We start from the raw sequence: 14,387 nt of genomic DNA, 5'->3' as shown, positions 1-14,387 counted from the left end.
CCGCCGCTCCCACCTGCCCCGACCCGCGCCGGCCATCGAGGCCGCGGTACCCGAGGCCCCGGCGCGGAGGGAGGGAGCGGAGCCCGGGGAGAGCCCCTGCCCGGACGGGCGCCCCACACCCCGGGGGGCTGCGGGGCTGGCGTAGAAAAACAAGCCGAGGGGCCCTGGCGCGGCGGCTGGGATCCTGGCAGTGCCCGCGGAAACCTTTCCAGCGAAGTAACATTTTCCAGCTGCGCTGTGTGCGCAAACTCCGGGCGCAGCGGACCAGGTGGAGGCGGAGGAGGAAGGGCGGTCCGCGCGCGGGGCTCCCCGCGCTCGCCGGAGCCTCCCCTCTCTCCCGTGCTCCGCCAGGTAGGAGATGGAGCCGTGCGCCCGGCGGCCGCTCCGCCTCCCGCGGTCAGCCTGGCCCCAGCAACCCCTTAGGATCCCCAATGCGCTCGGGCCGCAGGGTTCGTGGGGGCTCCTGGGTCCTGAGCCCACCTCGTGGAACAGTGGTCGGCTCACGCGAGGCAGCCACCTCCTCGGCCCTTGTGGCTTGTTAAGGGGGCTGCTGCCCCAGCCACCACCTCGGTCAGCTTCTAGTCTTTAGCGGGCAGTGGCTTGCAAACTGGCCTGTGTCAGGTGGGTTAGGAGCTCTGCCTGGGGCGTTAGGTGAATCTGAACTCTAGCTGAACTTGGAAGGGATTGTTGAAAGAGAGTGCCCATCCCATAGCCGACACTCGGTGGTCCTGGGCACATCAGAGCAGGCTTCCTGGAGGTGGGACAGGAACTGGTCTGAGGGAGGTAAAGGGAGCAAAGGCAGAGGCTAGAAAACTACAGGGAGGGGTGCGTTTCCCCAGGAATCAGTCAGGGGAGGAAGGATGAGAAGTGTGGTCTCAAGGGAGTCTCTAAGTTGGGATCTCAGAAGCCTGGAATGCCAAGAGAAGGAGTTCGGGACCAGTGAAGGAGCTGGAGGTCAGGGGAGGTGGCAAGGCACTTGAGGGGGACCAGGGTGGCATCTTTCCCGGGCATGGAGGGCAGCCACACCAGCCTCCTGGTTCAGCATAGCGCTTAGCCCAGTGGCCACCACATGGCGGAGGCTGGGATCAGAGAGACCAGCAGTAGGGCTGCGCCAGCCCAGGAGACTGTGGATCCCCTGCCAAGGGCCCTCGCTCCCAGAAATAAGGAGGAGTAACACACAAGAGATGGGGGTCTGGTCCGTGCTGATACCCACAGATGGGGGAGAGACGGTAGGAGCCTCCGTGGGCCTGGGTCAGGCCAGATATTTCAGGGATGCCATTTTGCCCTGTAGGGCCCTCTGTGCCTACGTGGTGCACAGGAATGTGACCTGCATTCTACAAGAGGGAGCAGAGAGCTACGTAAAGGCTGAATACCGGCAGTGTGGATGGGGGCCCAAGTGCCCTGGGATAGTCACGTGAGTGCACCCCCATTCCACCCACTTGGGATCCCTGGGCAGAACCTCCAGTCCTACCTTCTGCTCAGAGCAGCAGCCAACCCCACAACAACTCCAAAGAGCCCACCCAAGCCCCCACGTAGGCCAGAGTGGACCAGGGCCCCAGAAGGAGGGGGTCAGGGAGGACCCCAAGATTTTGAACTCGCAGCAGGGTATAAACCATGGAGACAGGGGAAGGCTCAAGTTGAAGCCCAGAAACTACAGGGGGACAAGGAGAGGGTCTTAAGGGGAGAAGCAGCACAGGCTAGGAGGAAGTGACAGAGGTAGAGGGTAGGGGGAGAGGAGAGAGCGGAAGGTCACTCAGGCAATGGTTGATGCCAAATGGGCCCTGGGCAGACCGCAGACCCAGGGAAGGTTGTGGTGACCCTGAGAAGGCCGGGCAAGGGAGGGGGGAAGCTGACTGCCAGGCTGCATGTGAGGACCTGAGGAGCTGCACACAAATTTAGTGCGTGGGTTTGCACTTGGAGAGGTGCAAACGTGTGTGTCTGGAAACAAACCTGCTTGCTCCAGATTGTCAGTGGCTGAACAGGTATGTGCTGAACAAGTGGGGGGTGCCTGTGGTGAACCCTGCCTGTACCCCTGGGACTTCCCCTCCCTGCTCAAAATTAGAGGTGCTCTTCTGCCAGCTTCTGACCACAGCAAAATTCTTGCAGTAGGCTGGAGAGGAGTGACAAGAATGAAGGGGAACTGGTGGGAGTCAAGAGTGGCCCCCAGGGCAGGGAGAGGAGCTGCCAGCCCAAGCTCCAGACCAGTGCGCCTCCCACCCACAGGGGAGGGGTTGAGGCTGTGTCAGACTTCTCCAAGATCCCACTGAAGTATGGCATGAGCTTCAGGGGATCCAGTGGTCCAGGAAGGCTTAGGGCTAAATTCCTGCTTCTCCCCAAGCAAACAGGATTGGGTGGTGCTTCAACCTGCATCCTCCTCTAACACCGCTCTGGGCCCCAAGAAGGCTGGCCCCTTCCCCCATCCCTCCACCCCATCATCCCGTCACCACCTCACCACCCTGTCACCTTAAGCATAGGAAAAAAACCCTGGGGGTAGCCTCAGCCCATAGGTATAGGAGCCTGCCCTCTCACCTTCCTTGGCCCAGGTACCGCACAGTGCTCAGACCCAAGTACAAGGTTGGCTACAAGACAGTGACAGACCTCACCTGGCGTTGCTGCCCTGGCCTCACTGGAAAAGGCTGCCCTGAGCACCTCACAGACCACGAGTCCACCCCACCTCAACTGGAGCCTGAATCCCAGATTCCCTCTGGGCAGCTGGACCCAGGCCCAGGCCACAGGCCCCCTCCTTACAGCAGAGCGGCCCCCAACCCCCATGGTGAGTCTGTCTGTGGAGACCCTCCAAGATGATCAGGTTTCCTGGGCTCAGTGGTAGGAGCAGGGAGGGGACTGACCTAGGCTGGCTGAGCTCTGGCAGGGCTGGGTAGGGTGCATCTTAGGTTGGTCATGATGGTGAACCTCCAGTCCCCCGCCCCAGCAAAGCTGAGGGTCTCAGATGACTTGGCAACATGACAAGCTGAGGGAGCCAGGCCAGTGATGCCCCTGGGGTTCTCTCCTCCTCTTTCCCAGGAAGGAAAGGCCCAGGGCTGTTTGGTGAGCGGCTGGAACGCCTGGAGGGTGATGTCCAGCGCCTGGCACAAGCGTATGGTACCCTCAGTGGTCTCATGGCCAGCCATGAGGACCCCAACAGGATGACTGATGGCCCCAGGGCTCCTGCCACCCCTGTGGGCTTCGGGGTCATCCCCGAGGGGTTTGTGGACCCGGGAGACGGAGCCCGAGGGCCACTCACACCTCCCCTGGATGAGATCCTGAGCAAAGTGACAGAGGTGAGCAACACTCTGCAGACCAAGGTGCAGCTGCTGGACGAGGTGCATGGATTGGCACTTGGCCATGAAGCCCACCTGCAGCGGCTGCGAGAAGCGCCGCCATCCCCACTTACCTCCCTGGCCCTGCTGGAAGAGTACGTGGACCGACGGCTGCACCAACTCTGGGGGAGCATGCTGGATGGCTTCGAGCAGAAGCTGCAAGGTGTCCAGAGTGAGTGTGACCTGCGGGTGCAGGAGGTGCGGCAGCAGTGTGAGGAGGGCCAGGCGGCCAGCCAGAGGCTGCACCAGAGCCTCGATGGCCGCGAGCTGGCCCTGCGCCGAGAGCTCTCACAGCTGGGCACCCAGCTGCAGGGCCTGGGCACAGCTGGTGGGGGCGGCTGCTGTGGCCAGCTGTCCTTAATCGGTGCCCGTGTAGACAGCCTCGAGAGGAACCTGCAGGCAGTCACGGAGGCCCACAGGGGCCCAGCCGCCCCAGCCGGGGAAGAGCTCTCGCAGCTCTCTGCTGCTATGCTCGAGGGAGGTGTGGATGGGTTGCTGGAAGGCCTGGAGACCCTCAATGGGACAGAGAGTGCAGCGAGGGGCTGCTGTCTGAGGCTGGAGATGGGAGGGTGGGGTGTGGGTGGCTTTGGGACTACGCTGGAGGAGCGTGTGCAGAGACTGGAGGGGCGCCTGGCAACCCTGGCAGGGGAGCTAAGCCACAACAGTGACCCATCGGGCAGGTCGGCGCGGCCCCTGGTGCAGACAGAACTGGCTGTACTGGAACAACGGCTGGTTTCACTGGAGACCTCGTGCACACCCAGCACCACCTCAGCCATCCTGGACAACCTCGTGGCAGAGGTGAAGGCCTGGCAGAGCCGGAGTGAGGCCCTCCTACGCCAGGTGGCCAGCCATGCAGCTCTGCTTCAGCAGCTCAATGGCACTGTGACCGAGGTCCAGGGGCAGCTGGCGGAAGGGACGGGCAGCTCACTCCAAGGTGAGATCACTCTGCTCAAGGTCAATCTGAACTCAGTGAGCAAGTCACTCATAGGTCTCAGCGACTCTGTCAGCCAGTACTCTGATGCCTTCTTGGCAGCCAACTCATCCCTGGATGAGCGGGAACGGAAGGTGGAAGCCGAAGTCCACGCCATCCAGGAGCAGGTGAGCAGCCAAGGCTCCAGGCTACGGGCCGGCCACAGGCAGGTCCTGAACCTGCGGGGGGAGCTGGAGCAGCTCAAGGCTGGTGTGGCTGATGTGGTTGGTGGGCTGAGCCACTGCCAGGACACAGCCCAGGAACTCCAGCACATAGTGGGCCACTTTGACCGTCGGGTGACACAACTGGAGGGCATGTGTGGGAGGCTGGGCCTGCTGGCCGCAGGCCTGGACAGCTTGCCCACTGAGCCACTTAGGCCCAGGGAGGGCTTGTGGGGCCACATGGACCAGTTGAATCGCACACTGGCCCAGCACACACAGGACATTGCCCGCCTGCGAAATGACCTGCTGGACTGCCAGCTGGCTGAGCGTGCACGGCCAGGGCAAGCTGACTAGGCAGGCTGGACAGGATCCAACCCCCAGGTCCCACTGACCCTGCAGATGTCACCCCAGAACTCAGCCTTATCCAGAAGTGCCTCCCAGCCTCCCCTGGCCAGCCCAGAGGCCACTGAAGGAATGGTCTTGGCCCAGCTCCATGTGACTGTCACAGCCACCAAAATCCATGCTCCGTGCTACACAAACTGGACATTTCAGGATAGCGGTCAAGACAAGGATGCCATGCCAAAGGCCAGGGTGGACTTAGCGACCTCACATTCCACTGTCTGTAAATCGCTCTTCTGCAGATATACCAGTCAGTAAAGACCTGCAGGCCCATTCTCAGACGGTGGCTTGTCCACGTCTCCCTTTGCTTATGGGCAATAGTCCACAGCCCTTGGAGGCTTCTGTTCCCTTGTCCCCTTGGCTTCATCCTCAGCCATCTGGGCTAGGTTTCTGCAGGAAGGTGATGCCCACTGGAATTGTCCTCCCACTTGGCAGCCTCACAGATGCTGTTTCTGAACCAAGGACCAGAGACTTCCAGAGGCTTCCAGCTCCACCCCCGTCCTTCAGGACAGAAGAGAAGCACAAGGACTCAGCAGAGAGTTCTCTTTATTCCTCTCATTCCTCCCTCAGGTGAGGGCTTAGGCAGCTGTAGAATCCAGGGGAAAGAACTGGATCCAGACAATCTGTTTGGAGACCCCACCCCAATTTATCCTTTTCCTTTCTATCTCCAAAGTTGGTTTCAGGGCACTCTGGTGCCCACAAGCTCCTTTTTTCCATTGTGGGGGAAATCTGTCCCCTGCCCCAGGTTAGGGCCTCTCTGCAGAGAGTAGCCCCAGTGTATATTGAGACTCGAATGAGGCCAGACCCCGAGAAGGAGGCCACAGCTGGAGGAAGAGGGGCCCAGGCCTTGCTTTTACACCCTTCCAAAGCCCCAGCCCTGCCAGGATGTTCATAGTGTGAGACATTCAGGAATGAAACCATCAAGGGACAATTTGAAAATGCCAGTGTTCCTCAGGCCTGTGCAATGCCAGAGACTGACACTCATCTCTGCTGAGCTTCCTGGCCTCAGTTTCCCCCACAGCAGCATAGGTCCTCCTGTGCTGTTCTGCAGGTCCCCACAACCCTTCCACCTGGTTTCTGGACATTTAATATTCTGTCCCCAATTTTGGTACTGTCGGAAGAGAGCAGGTTTTGGATTAAAGCTTTTAGCCAGTCTAAAGGTACTTTCTTCACCAAAGATGGTGGGAGGAAGGCTGCTGCAGGTACCAGCCCTGCCTCCCACAGCAGCTGTGAGCACTGGCCTGGCCAGCCGAGGTGGGGAGGGTAGTCAGGCCAGCCAGGGAAGATGCTGAGAGAAGCAGGGGGAAGTAGTAGGTGGGGGCTCAGCCAAGGGCAGCCACACTTCCTCAGTCCTTATGTGCCCCCAAATTTCCCTTCCCTGATGTTGGAGGGGCCCTGGAGCATCCAGGCTTGGGGCTGAGATACCAGGACCCCAGCGAGGGGAAGCAGTGAGGCCCGACATGAGGTCATGGGAGGGGCCAGGGCTACTAAAAGTCTGGTGTCGGAGTGAGCAGGAGCTGGGGGTGGGGAGCACTGTGCTCCTTCTGGATGCTACTCAGCTGCCCCCCACTGCCTCCGCTGACCCTCCCCTGCGCATACGGGCTCCAGCCTCAGTGGGCCCCTATCAGGAGTTGAGGCAAGGTCCCAGGGTGACAGGGACAGGGATGTCAAGGGCATAGAGAACCCTGCAAGGGTCCAGATGACAGACATTTAATCCCCACAGGCCAGAGCCATGCTGAAGCCTGGAGCAGCTGCCCTACCGCCTGCCACTCAGCTGGCAGAGGCAGGAGACAGGACAGGGAGGAGGGAGCATCTCGGGTGCCAATCCACCTGCAGCGCCCTCCTCCCCTCCAGTGGGTTGGCTCCTGTGGCACCTCTCTTCCAACCTCCTATGCCCTGGTCAACCCCAGTGCCCCAGTCAGTCCCGGGCCAGGCCAGGGAGGGGGACAGCCAGGGTGGGTTCAGGCCAGGGCGTCAAGGTCCACAGCGGGCAGTGGCTCCCGCCAGTAGCAGAAGTTGCTGTATTCAGGGTTGGCCAGGTCTGTGCTGGGGCCACGGGCCACAGGCGGGAAGAGGAGCTCGACCACTTCACTGAGCCGCTCGTACCTATGGGACAGATGGGCCAGCACTGAGCCTGAGCTGCCACCAGACCACAGCCTCTGCCATAGCAGGTGGAGGCGCCACATCCTGCCTGGACTCGCAGGTGGGGAGGTGCAATCAGGGCTCAGGGAGAGGTCGGGGCACGAGGACGTGGCAGAGAGTGTGGGGGACACGTGGCAGGGCATGGCCTCACGTAGACTTGTGGTTCTTCATGAGCTCTTGGACGAGCTCTCCCCGGGGGTTGACTGTGAAGATGTGAGATGCAGGCAGGCCCACTTGCTGGTAGGCGAAGACGTCCTGTAGAAGACAAGGAGGGACCAGTGGGACAGAGGCCGGCCAGGACCTGGGAAGGAGGGGGCTCACCCATGGGAAGGGAACACACTCACGTTGGGCCTGTTCCCAAAGGCAGCATAAAAGGGCTGTCTGTGGGGCAGGAACAGCTGCTGGATGTCACTCAGGCAGGCGATCTTGAACACCTCTGGCTTCTTCTCAATCACCTCTCTGGGGTGGACAGGGCCATAGGCAGGGAGGGAGGCCAAGAAGGGGTAGAAACCGGACAGGATGGCAGGGTCAGGTGACATAGGGTCTGGCTCAATCCCCCACTGACCCCAGCAGCTAATGCTGGCCTGGGCTGGGCTGGCAGTGGGCCTGCCCCGTGCCCAAAGGGCTTGTATGGTGGAGGGTGGTTACCTGTGGAGGGCGGAGAAGAGGCTGCTGGGAGACAGCAGGATGGGGCCCTTGGGGAGGCCACAGCCCCGCTCGCTCACCCACTGCAGGTATCCCTTGGTGAGGTCAGCCATGCCGATGGCCCGTGCTGAGCAGTACAAGAATTTGTACCCATTTCTAGGAGTAGGGGACAGGGTGGCATAGCGCGGTCAGAGACCAGCCACCCCCCATCCCGCCTGTTGCCTTCCACTGCCCAGCCCAACCTGGGGCTCTGGCCTTCAAACCCAGAGGCCTCTGCAGGGAAGGGACTTAGGGAGAACAGCTAGGCCAGGCCTAAGAGAGGTGGCCTTAGCAGCTGTCCCTGCACAAGGAGCATGGACAGAGTCCTGAGGCCTGGGTGGACCAGGATGCAGGAGGCCTTCCCCTCTAGCCTGAGGCCAGCAGGTGACTCAGATCCTGGGACACAGCCCTAGAGGATGAGTCTTACACAGAACTGAGGACCAGGAAGTAGGTCTCAGTGCTCCAGGGACCTGCCTGAGCTGTTTCCCTTGTGGGCCCTGCTGGTCCCCAAGATGTCCTGTCCTGTCACCCCCTCCCTCTAGCCTGGGGCCCCAACTCAGCCCCAGCACAGGCACTCACAGGTGGATTTTGTGGTAGAGACTGGTGATGCCCTGGTGCGTCCAGTCTTTCCCCAGCTGGGGCAGAATGTGACCCAGAGCATCCGACCTAGAACCAGAGGAAGGTTCTCTCTGAGGCAGCCCCACACAGCCCTCCTGTTCCATGGGTGTGGCCCCATGGGACACAGAGTGAGGCGAGTCCCAGGCCCTTCATCCCCTCCCCACAGCCAGTTGGGCCTCACTTGGTGATGGTGCCGTCGATGTCAGAGATGACCACCTTGTCGTCCCACTTCCACAGGTAGATGGTGGCCTTGCAGCGGCAGGTGCCCTGGTACTGGGTGGTCACACTGAAGACCACGTCATTGGCACCTTCTTGCAGGTTCAGATGCCGCTGGGCCAGGCAAAGGGCAGAGTGGAGGGAGAGACGGTGTGACGCGCTGCGGAAGGCGCTGTCCACCCCTCTCCACCCAAACTGTGGCACAGGCCTCTCAGTCTCTGCTTCCTCCCAACTCAAAGACCCTTCCTGAATGCATCAGTGGCAGCCACACACAGACACATCCGTGTGGCCAGAGGATCGGGGTCCTGCACAGTGCCAGGCACAGGAGCCTAACCTCCTCCACTCCCCTTTGAGATGAAACTCAGACAAAGCCGGGCCCGTTTCTCAGGTCAGCCCCAAGGCTGGGGCTGCTCTTGGCAGGGAGACACCCCACTCCATAGACGGAGGCCCCGCCTGGGGCTAGGATGCCTGACTCAACATCCCCCTAAAGAGAAACCCAGCCCTGTACTTGGTCCATAGAGAAGGAGCGGGGCAGCTGTCCATCAAAGCCAGGTGACCCAGGCTTCTGGCCTGGGCTGACCCTGAACTGGGTGTGAACCCTAGCATACCAGACAAATGGCAGCTGCTCTGTGCCAGGCTGCTCAGACCCTCCTAGACACTTCCCTGACCATGGGGCCATACTCAGGAAGAAAACACATTCTTATTACAAGAGACACCCGTTACTGAGCTCAGGGAACACACAATTCAGAGGTCTGGGGTTGCCAACTCTGAGGGGCTGTCAGCAGCATTTGATTCCTTTACTGGGGCTTCCAAGGGCAGACCCAGAGCTGGCCAGTTCACTCAGGTAGATATCTTAGGAGGACATAAGAGAGGATTTTTCCAGTTGGAACATCCAACAGAGACGTGGGCTGGCTTGTGAAGAAGAGAGCCTCCCACCCCCAGAGGTGTTCAAGCAGAGGCCGTCAGGAGGCTGCCACAGGGATGGATTCTGGCCTTTGATGAACTAGTGGCCCTGAGGGACTCCTGGACAGAATTAGCTCAGCCCCACCAGCTCCACACACATGTGCGTGCACATACTTACAATCTGATCGGAGGAGAGGCGGAGGGACTTCTTGTAGGTAGGAGTATAGGCCGGGATCGAGGGGGGTGGGGAGGGGACCTCAAGGATCACAGGGCTGTCTGGGGCATCGTCATCACTGCTCAGGACTTCTATCTTCTCCCTGTGGGCAGTGTTGGCTTTCAGGCCACCTACCCCAGCGAAAGGCCCTTTACTCCCAGTAAGTCTCACCCTCAGCCCAGGCCACAGGGAACCTGGGGCCTGTCCCTTCCTCTATGGAGGCTATCCAGGGTACCAGAGACCCCTCTCTCTAGATGCCACCGTGTGGGGTGGTGGCAAACACAGGAGTGCTGGCTGGCAGTCCCCACCTAGATGATAACAGCAGAGAGGGACTGACACCAGGGCTGAGAGCCCTCAGGACACCCTCCCCAGCCAGGATACCAGGTTCTGCCTTGGAGAGATGTACCTGAAATACCTATTAGTGCATTTTAGGGCTTATTCCCAATCCCACCTGCTTTGGCTTTAGTCAGCCCATCCTTGGTCACCCTCCACCCAACCTTGGGCATCTGGGTCACATCAAAGGTGACAAAAGGAAACAAAGTCAGCCGGCCCCTGTGGGCTGGGGAGAGAATGGCCTTGCCCCTCTTTAATATGGAAGCAGTGTGAGTGCTTGTTCCAGCTCTGCCATTTCCTGGCTGTGGGACATTTGGTGTGTCTTTAGGTCTCAGTTTTTCCATCTGTGAAATGCGGACATTTCTTAGGAAAAGAGGGATGTAGAAGTGCTTGGAGAGTGACAACCATGGCTGAGGAGGGGTGCTCACTCCACCCCCGCCCCCAGGGCATCCAAGGTCCAACTCACCCCTGCTGCTCCCTGGCTTCTGTTTTCTCCCTCTGGGCACTGCGCTGTGGAAAGAACAGCCATCTAGTGAACACTGCCTCCTGCCCTGTGCTGGCCCTAGCCCATGACCATGACTACCCACCTCCTCGGCTGGGAAGTCCCTGCGTCGCCAGGAAAACCACCATCGCCCACCCTTCCTTGGCATTTTCTCCTTCTCCAGCTTGTCCACGGTGCTCTGCGGATAGAGGAAAGCCATGGCATTTCTTCCTGCACCACACAAACCCACCTTACATTGCCCTCCGGGCCCTCCATGAGCCAACCCTAGAGTGAAGAGCTGTCAACACTGGGAGGCTGAGGAAGCGTCTCACCTCCACTCTGCGTTCCAAGCAAGAACTCATACAGCTACTCACGGGAGACCAAGGGCCATTCCTGCCCCCCAGCCATGACCCCTCAGCTCTAGCCCATCCTCGGCCTGGCCCCCAAATCTCGTGGCCTCCAAGTCCTCCCTTCACCTTCCAAGACCAACACAGGCAGCCTCCTAAGGTCGGTGATCCTCTCCCATAAGTATAGGTAACCTATGGGTTATCCTATCCCGCAACCTCCTCTGTATGTTACCACCACTGTTTGATTGGTGCAACATGACCTTGAGAAAATGCTGATCAGATCTGTGCTAGATAACCCCAGGGTGACACATCAGCACCCTACAGATGCAGAACGGAGAACCCAAGTCAGGAAGACATGGATCAGCCAGGGTGCCTACTTGAGCAGGGAACAGGCTGGGGTAGGGGTCTCTCGGGGCCTCAAGTGATGGGTCTGTCTGGGTAAGGTGAGGAGAACTAAGCGGGGGAATGACCCTCTTCCTTCCCACAGGTTCTGGGCCCCAGCTTCAGATCCTGAACCAGACAGAGGACAGAGCCAAGTATCACCAAATGGAGGTACCAGCTGTCAACATCTGGTTGGTGATGCTATTTGGGCAAGCCTAACCAGGCAATAGGCCGGGCCAGGGCCGGGCCCTGGATCACTTCCAGAGGTACAGAAAGCAGATGTAGGATGGCACAGGCTGATGCTGCCCAGGAGGGCACTGTCCTCCGAGAATGAAAGAGGTGGCCCAGGAGGACCAGGGTGGAGGTCCTGGGAGGGAATGAAGAGGCTGGGTTCATTGTCCCTGCCCTTGACCTGCTGAAGGCCCACTCACTCTTCCATCTGTGCCCAGTGGGCCCTTGCTCAGCAAACCCACCTGTGATAGGCTGTCAAAGCACCAGACCTCTCCTTTCCAGCACTCACAATTGAATTTTATATTAATCTGGTGAGTCTTTGACTAACTCCATCTTCCTATGAAGGGTGGGGACAGTTTCTGTTTAGTGCATGACTGTCCCCAGCCTGGGCCTGGCACATAGTAGGTGCTCAACAAATGTGTGCTGATAAGGGAGCAAACACCCGCAGCCCAGCCTGTGGGGGCGGAGAGGGTAAGGTAAAGGCTGGGACTTCCATCTCCCAAGCTCCATCTTTTAGACCCCAAAAGCTGTTGAAGGCAAGTCCTTGTTTAGGTGTCTGTGGGATGTTTATCTCCATCTGGTTTGTCCTGAGTTCCTTTGAAGAAAAGTCCAAATCCAGTAGGATTTAAGCATGGCCAAGAAGTCAGGGAAGGATGGGGCAAGGCTTCAGGGACCTCTGTCTCCCCTCCCAGAGTGGGTCTTGCGGACAGTTGGCCCCAAGCCCCCAGGCCCATCTCTGCCCACCCCCACATCCCTGTCAGGGGCCTCCCTACCCCAAGGCTATGGCCACTTTCCCCAGCTGGCCCAGTGATGTTCTAACCATTACCTTGGGCAAGTTTCTCTGGAAGGCTTGCAGGGAGAGGATCATGGGGGCAGCCACAGCCCAGTTATAGTGCCTGGAGAGGGAGAAGGGGGTGTCGGCTGCAGTAGCTGCAGGGTGGCAGGAGTGGGGCAACTCCCAGGCTGCAGCAGTCCCAGCTTGGTACTCACTTGTCATTGATTTTCACCACTAGGTTTGGGTCATCCAGGAGACCAGGGTTTTGGGTGAGGTCCTGATAGGAGATGATGTGCTGGTTGAATTTGTCTGGGCACAGAGGCAGAGAGTGGGGAGTGAGGCTGGCACGTCCCAAGTAACCCACTGCCCCAGCTCGTCCCACTCCCCATGCTCTACCACACACCTCCTGCCAGTTGGTTCTTTGACCTGGCAGGACTCCTCCCTACCTGTGGGCTTCACACCTGCTGTTCCCACCTGAGGAGTCACAGGGTAAGTCACAGCTCAGCACCAAGCATTTGCTTCATGGGGACTTGGGAATGCCCAGCCCCTGCTGGCAGACTGTGGCCTCCACAGGGTAGAGTGCAGGGAAATCCAGCCCCACACCTCGGCTGCCCCACCCTCGGGGGTCTTCCCTGCCCTCCCCTGTTCCCTGGGCTCAGCACCAATCCTCAGAATGGCTTGGGCCATGGTGGAACATACCCAGGGAAATGTCCCAGCTGTCAGAAAGTCCGCCACAGAGAGACAGTGCTATCGTATCCACTGTGTCTGGAGTGGGTTCTTGCACGTGTTCGGGGCTGGGGTCCACCAGAGGCTTCTGACTGCTGGGTTCACTCCACCTCCTAGCCCCCAACCCATAGTCACTGGTGGCAAAGGGGCCGAAAGTGACATGAATACAAGGAAGGTGGGAGGTGGGTCCCCACTCCTCCCAGGTCTTGGTAGTGGACCACTGGCCCCATGGGCCCCAATCTCAGGATATCCCAGCACCCAGAATCCAGGTACCTCTGGGGGAAGTAAAGGGCTGCATTCTCAGAGTCCAGGGAGGGCAAGTCATCCAGGTAGATGTCACTGGGGCCCAGGTGCTGGCTTCTCTTCAGGGAGCCTGAGGGCGGAGGAGAGGACACCCTTAGACCTAACATGTGCTCAGCAGTGTGAGCAGTGTGTGCCCTGGCCTTTGATAGGAATGTCCCATGGCTGCACTGTCCAATACGGCAGCTGCTAGCTACAAGTGGCTCTTGAGCACACTTAAAATGTGGTTAGTGAGGGCCGGCCCGGTGGCGCACTGGATAGTGCGCCGCTTGGGAAGCGCGGTGGCGCTCCCGTCCGAGGGTTCGGATCCCACGTACCGACCGGCTCCCGCTCACTGGCTGAGTGAGGCGCGGGAGCAACACCGAGGCTTGCGATCCCGTTGCCGGTCCCCGGTCCGGTACGGGGGCAACACTGAGGGTTGCGATCCGTTGCCGGACTCGGAAAAAAGACAAAAGACAAAAAAAAAAAAGAAAAAAAGAAAAAATGAGAAGGACTACATAATTGTTTTGAGAGAATTATTAATAAGAAGGGTGTTGCCAGTTCGAGGCTGGACTGGAAGTTGCTGGGCAGATGTCTTCACAGAAGTATTTTTTTTTATATAAGGTTGTGATGGCCTTTCTGCAAGATTGTGATTTTGCAAAGTCTTTTGTGATAGTTCTTGTTACAGGTACTCTGTTATAAGCAACAGAAATGGACTAACACATGGCTTAAGGAGAATCTAGGGGAGGCAGTGTACAGCAATGGTCAAAAGCAGGTATGGCTCTGGAGTACATCTGCGTGGGCTCCAGGGTTACCCAACTCCTCCGCCTATTGCTGTCTGACATTGGGAAAGTTACTTAATCCCTCTGAGTCACAAGGTCCTCATTTATAAAATGGGGATGATAATGATGCTTCCTAGATTTGTGGTGAGGCTTGTACAACTCTGCATATATACAAAATACTTCTGAGTTGTATGATTTAAATGGTGAATTTGTGGTATATGAACTATAGCTCAATAAAGCTACTATTAAAAAAGAGAGCTAGAGGGCCGGCCCAGTGGCGCACTCAGTAGAGTGCGGGGCTTGGGAGTGCGGTGGCCCTCCCGCCGAGGGTTCGGATCCCACGTACCGACCGGCTCCCGCTCACTGCCTGAGTGAGGCGCGGGAGCAACACCGAGGCTTGCGATCCCGGTGCCGGGCCCCCGGCC

The 14,387-nt window shown here is 59.0% G+C and overlaps 2 protein-coding genes across 2 annotated transcripts in view; one reads left to right on the top strand and one right to left on the bottom strand.

Moving 5' to 3' along the window:
- The window catches only part of EMILIN3 (elastin microfibril interfacer 3), an 18,859-nt gene extending 12,850 nt beyond the window's left edge, over positions 1-6,009 (top strand). The window contains exons 4-6 of the mRNA XM_008570988.1: positions 1,292-1,414; positions 2,544-2,773; positions 3,025-6,009. Coding sequence (XP_008569210.1) covers positions 1,292-1,414; positions 2,544-2,773; positions 3,025-4,805 — 2,134 coding nt within the window. The 3' untranslated portion in view covers positions 4,806-6,009. The remainder of the gene's footprint in view (positions 1-1,291; positions 1,415-2,543; positions 2,774-3,024) is intronic.
- A 535-nt stretch (positions 6,010-6,544) lies between these two features.
- LPIN3 (lipin 3) overlaps positions 6,545-14,387 on the bottom strand; it is a 12,692-nt gene continuing 4,849 nt past the window's right edge. Inside the window, exons 8-20 of the mRNA XM_008570984.1 lie at positions 13,175-13,274; positions 12,875-13,035; positions 12,391-12,484; positions 12,227-12,296; positions 10,548-10,640; positions 10,427-10,470; positions 9,592-9,730; positions 8,476-8,624; positions 8,256-8,342; positions 7,641-7,793; positions 7,337-7,451; positions 7,144-7,247; positions 6,545-6,956 (exon numbers count right to left, since the gene is read on the bottom strand). Of these exons, the coding sequence (XP_008569206.1) occupies positions 6,812-6,956; positions 7,144-7,247; positions 7,337-7,451; positions 7,641-7,793; positions 8,256-8,342; positions 8,476-8,624; positions 9,592-9,730; positions 10,427-10,470; positions 10,548-10,640; positions 12,227-12,296; positions 12,391-12,484; positions 12,875-13,035; positions 13,175-13,274 (1,454 nt within the window). The 3' untranslated portion in view covers positions 6,545-6,811. The remainder of the gene's footprint in view (positions 6,957-7,143; positions 7,248-7,336; positions 7,452-7,640; positions 7,794-8,255; positions 8,343-8,475; positions 8,625-9,591; positions 9,731-10,426; positions 10,471-10,547; positions 10,641-12,226; positions 12,297-12,390; positions 12,485-12,874; positions 13,036-13,174; positions 13,275-14,387) is intronic.

This window comes from Galeopterus variegatus, unplaced genomic scaffold (assembly GCF_000696425.1).
Source record: "Galeopterus variegatus unplaced genomic scaffold, G_variegatus-3.0.2 Scaffold650, whole genome shotgun sequence".
In the NCBI taxonomy this organism is placed as follows: domain Eukaryota; kingdom Metazoa; phylum Chordata; class Mammalia; order Dermoptera; family Cynocephalidae; genus Galeopterus; species Galeopterus variegatus.
The sequence above is the reverse complement of the archived record's forward strand: the minus strand, read 5'-3'. Positions and strand labels throughout refer to the sequence as shown.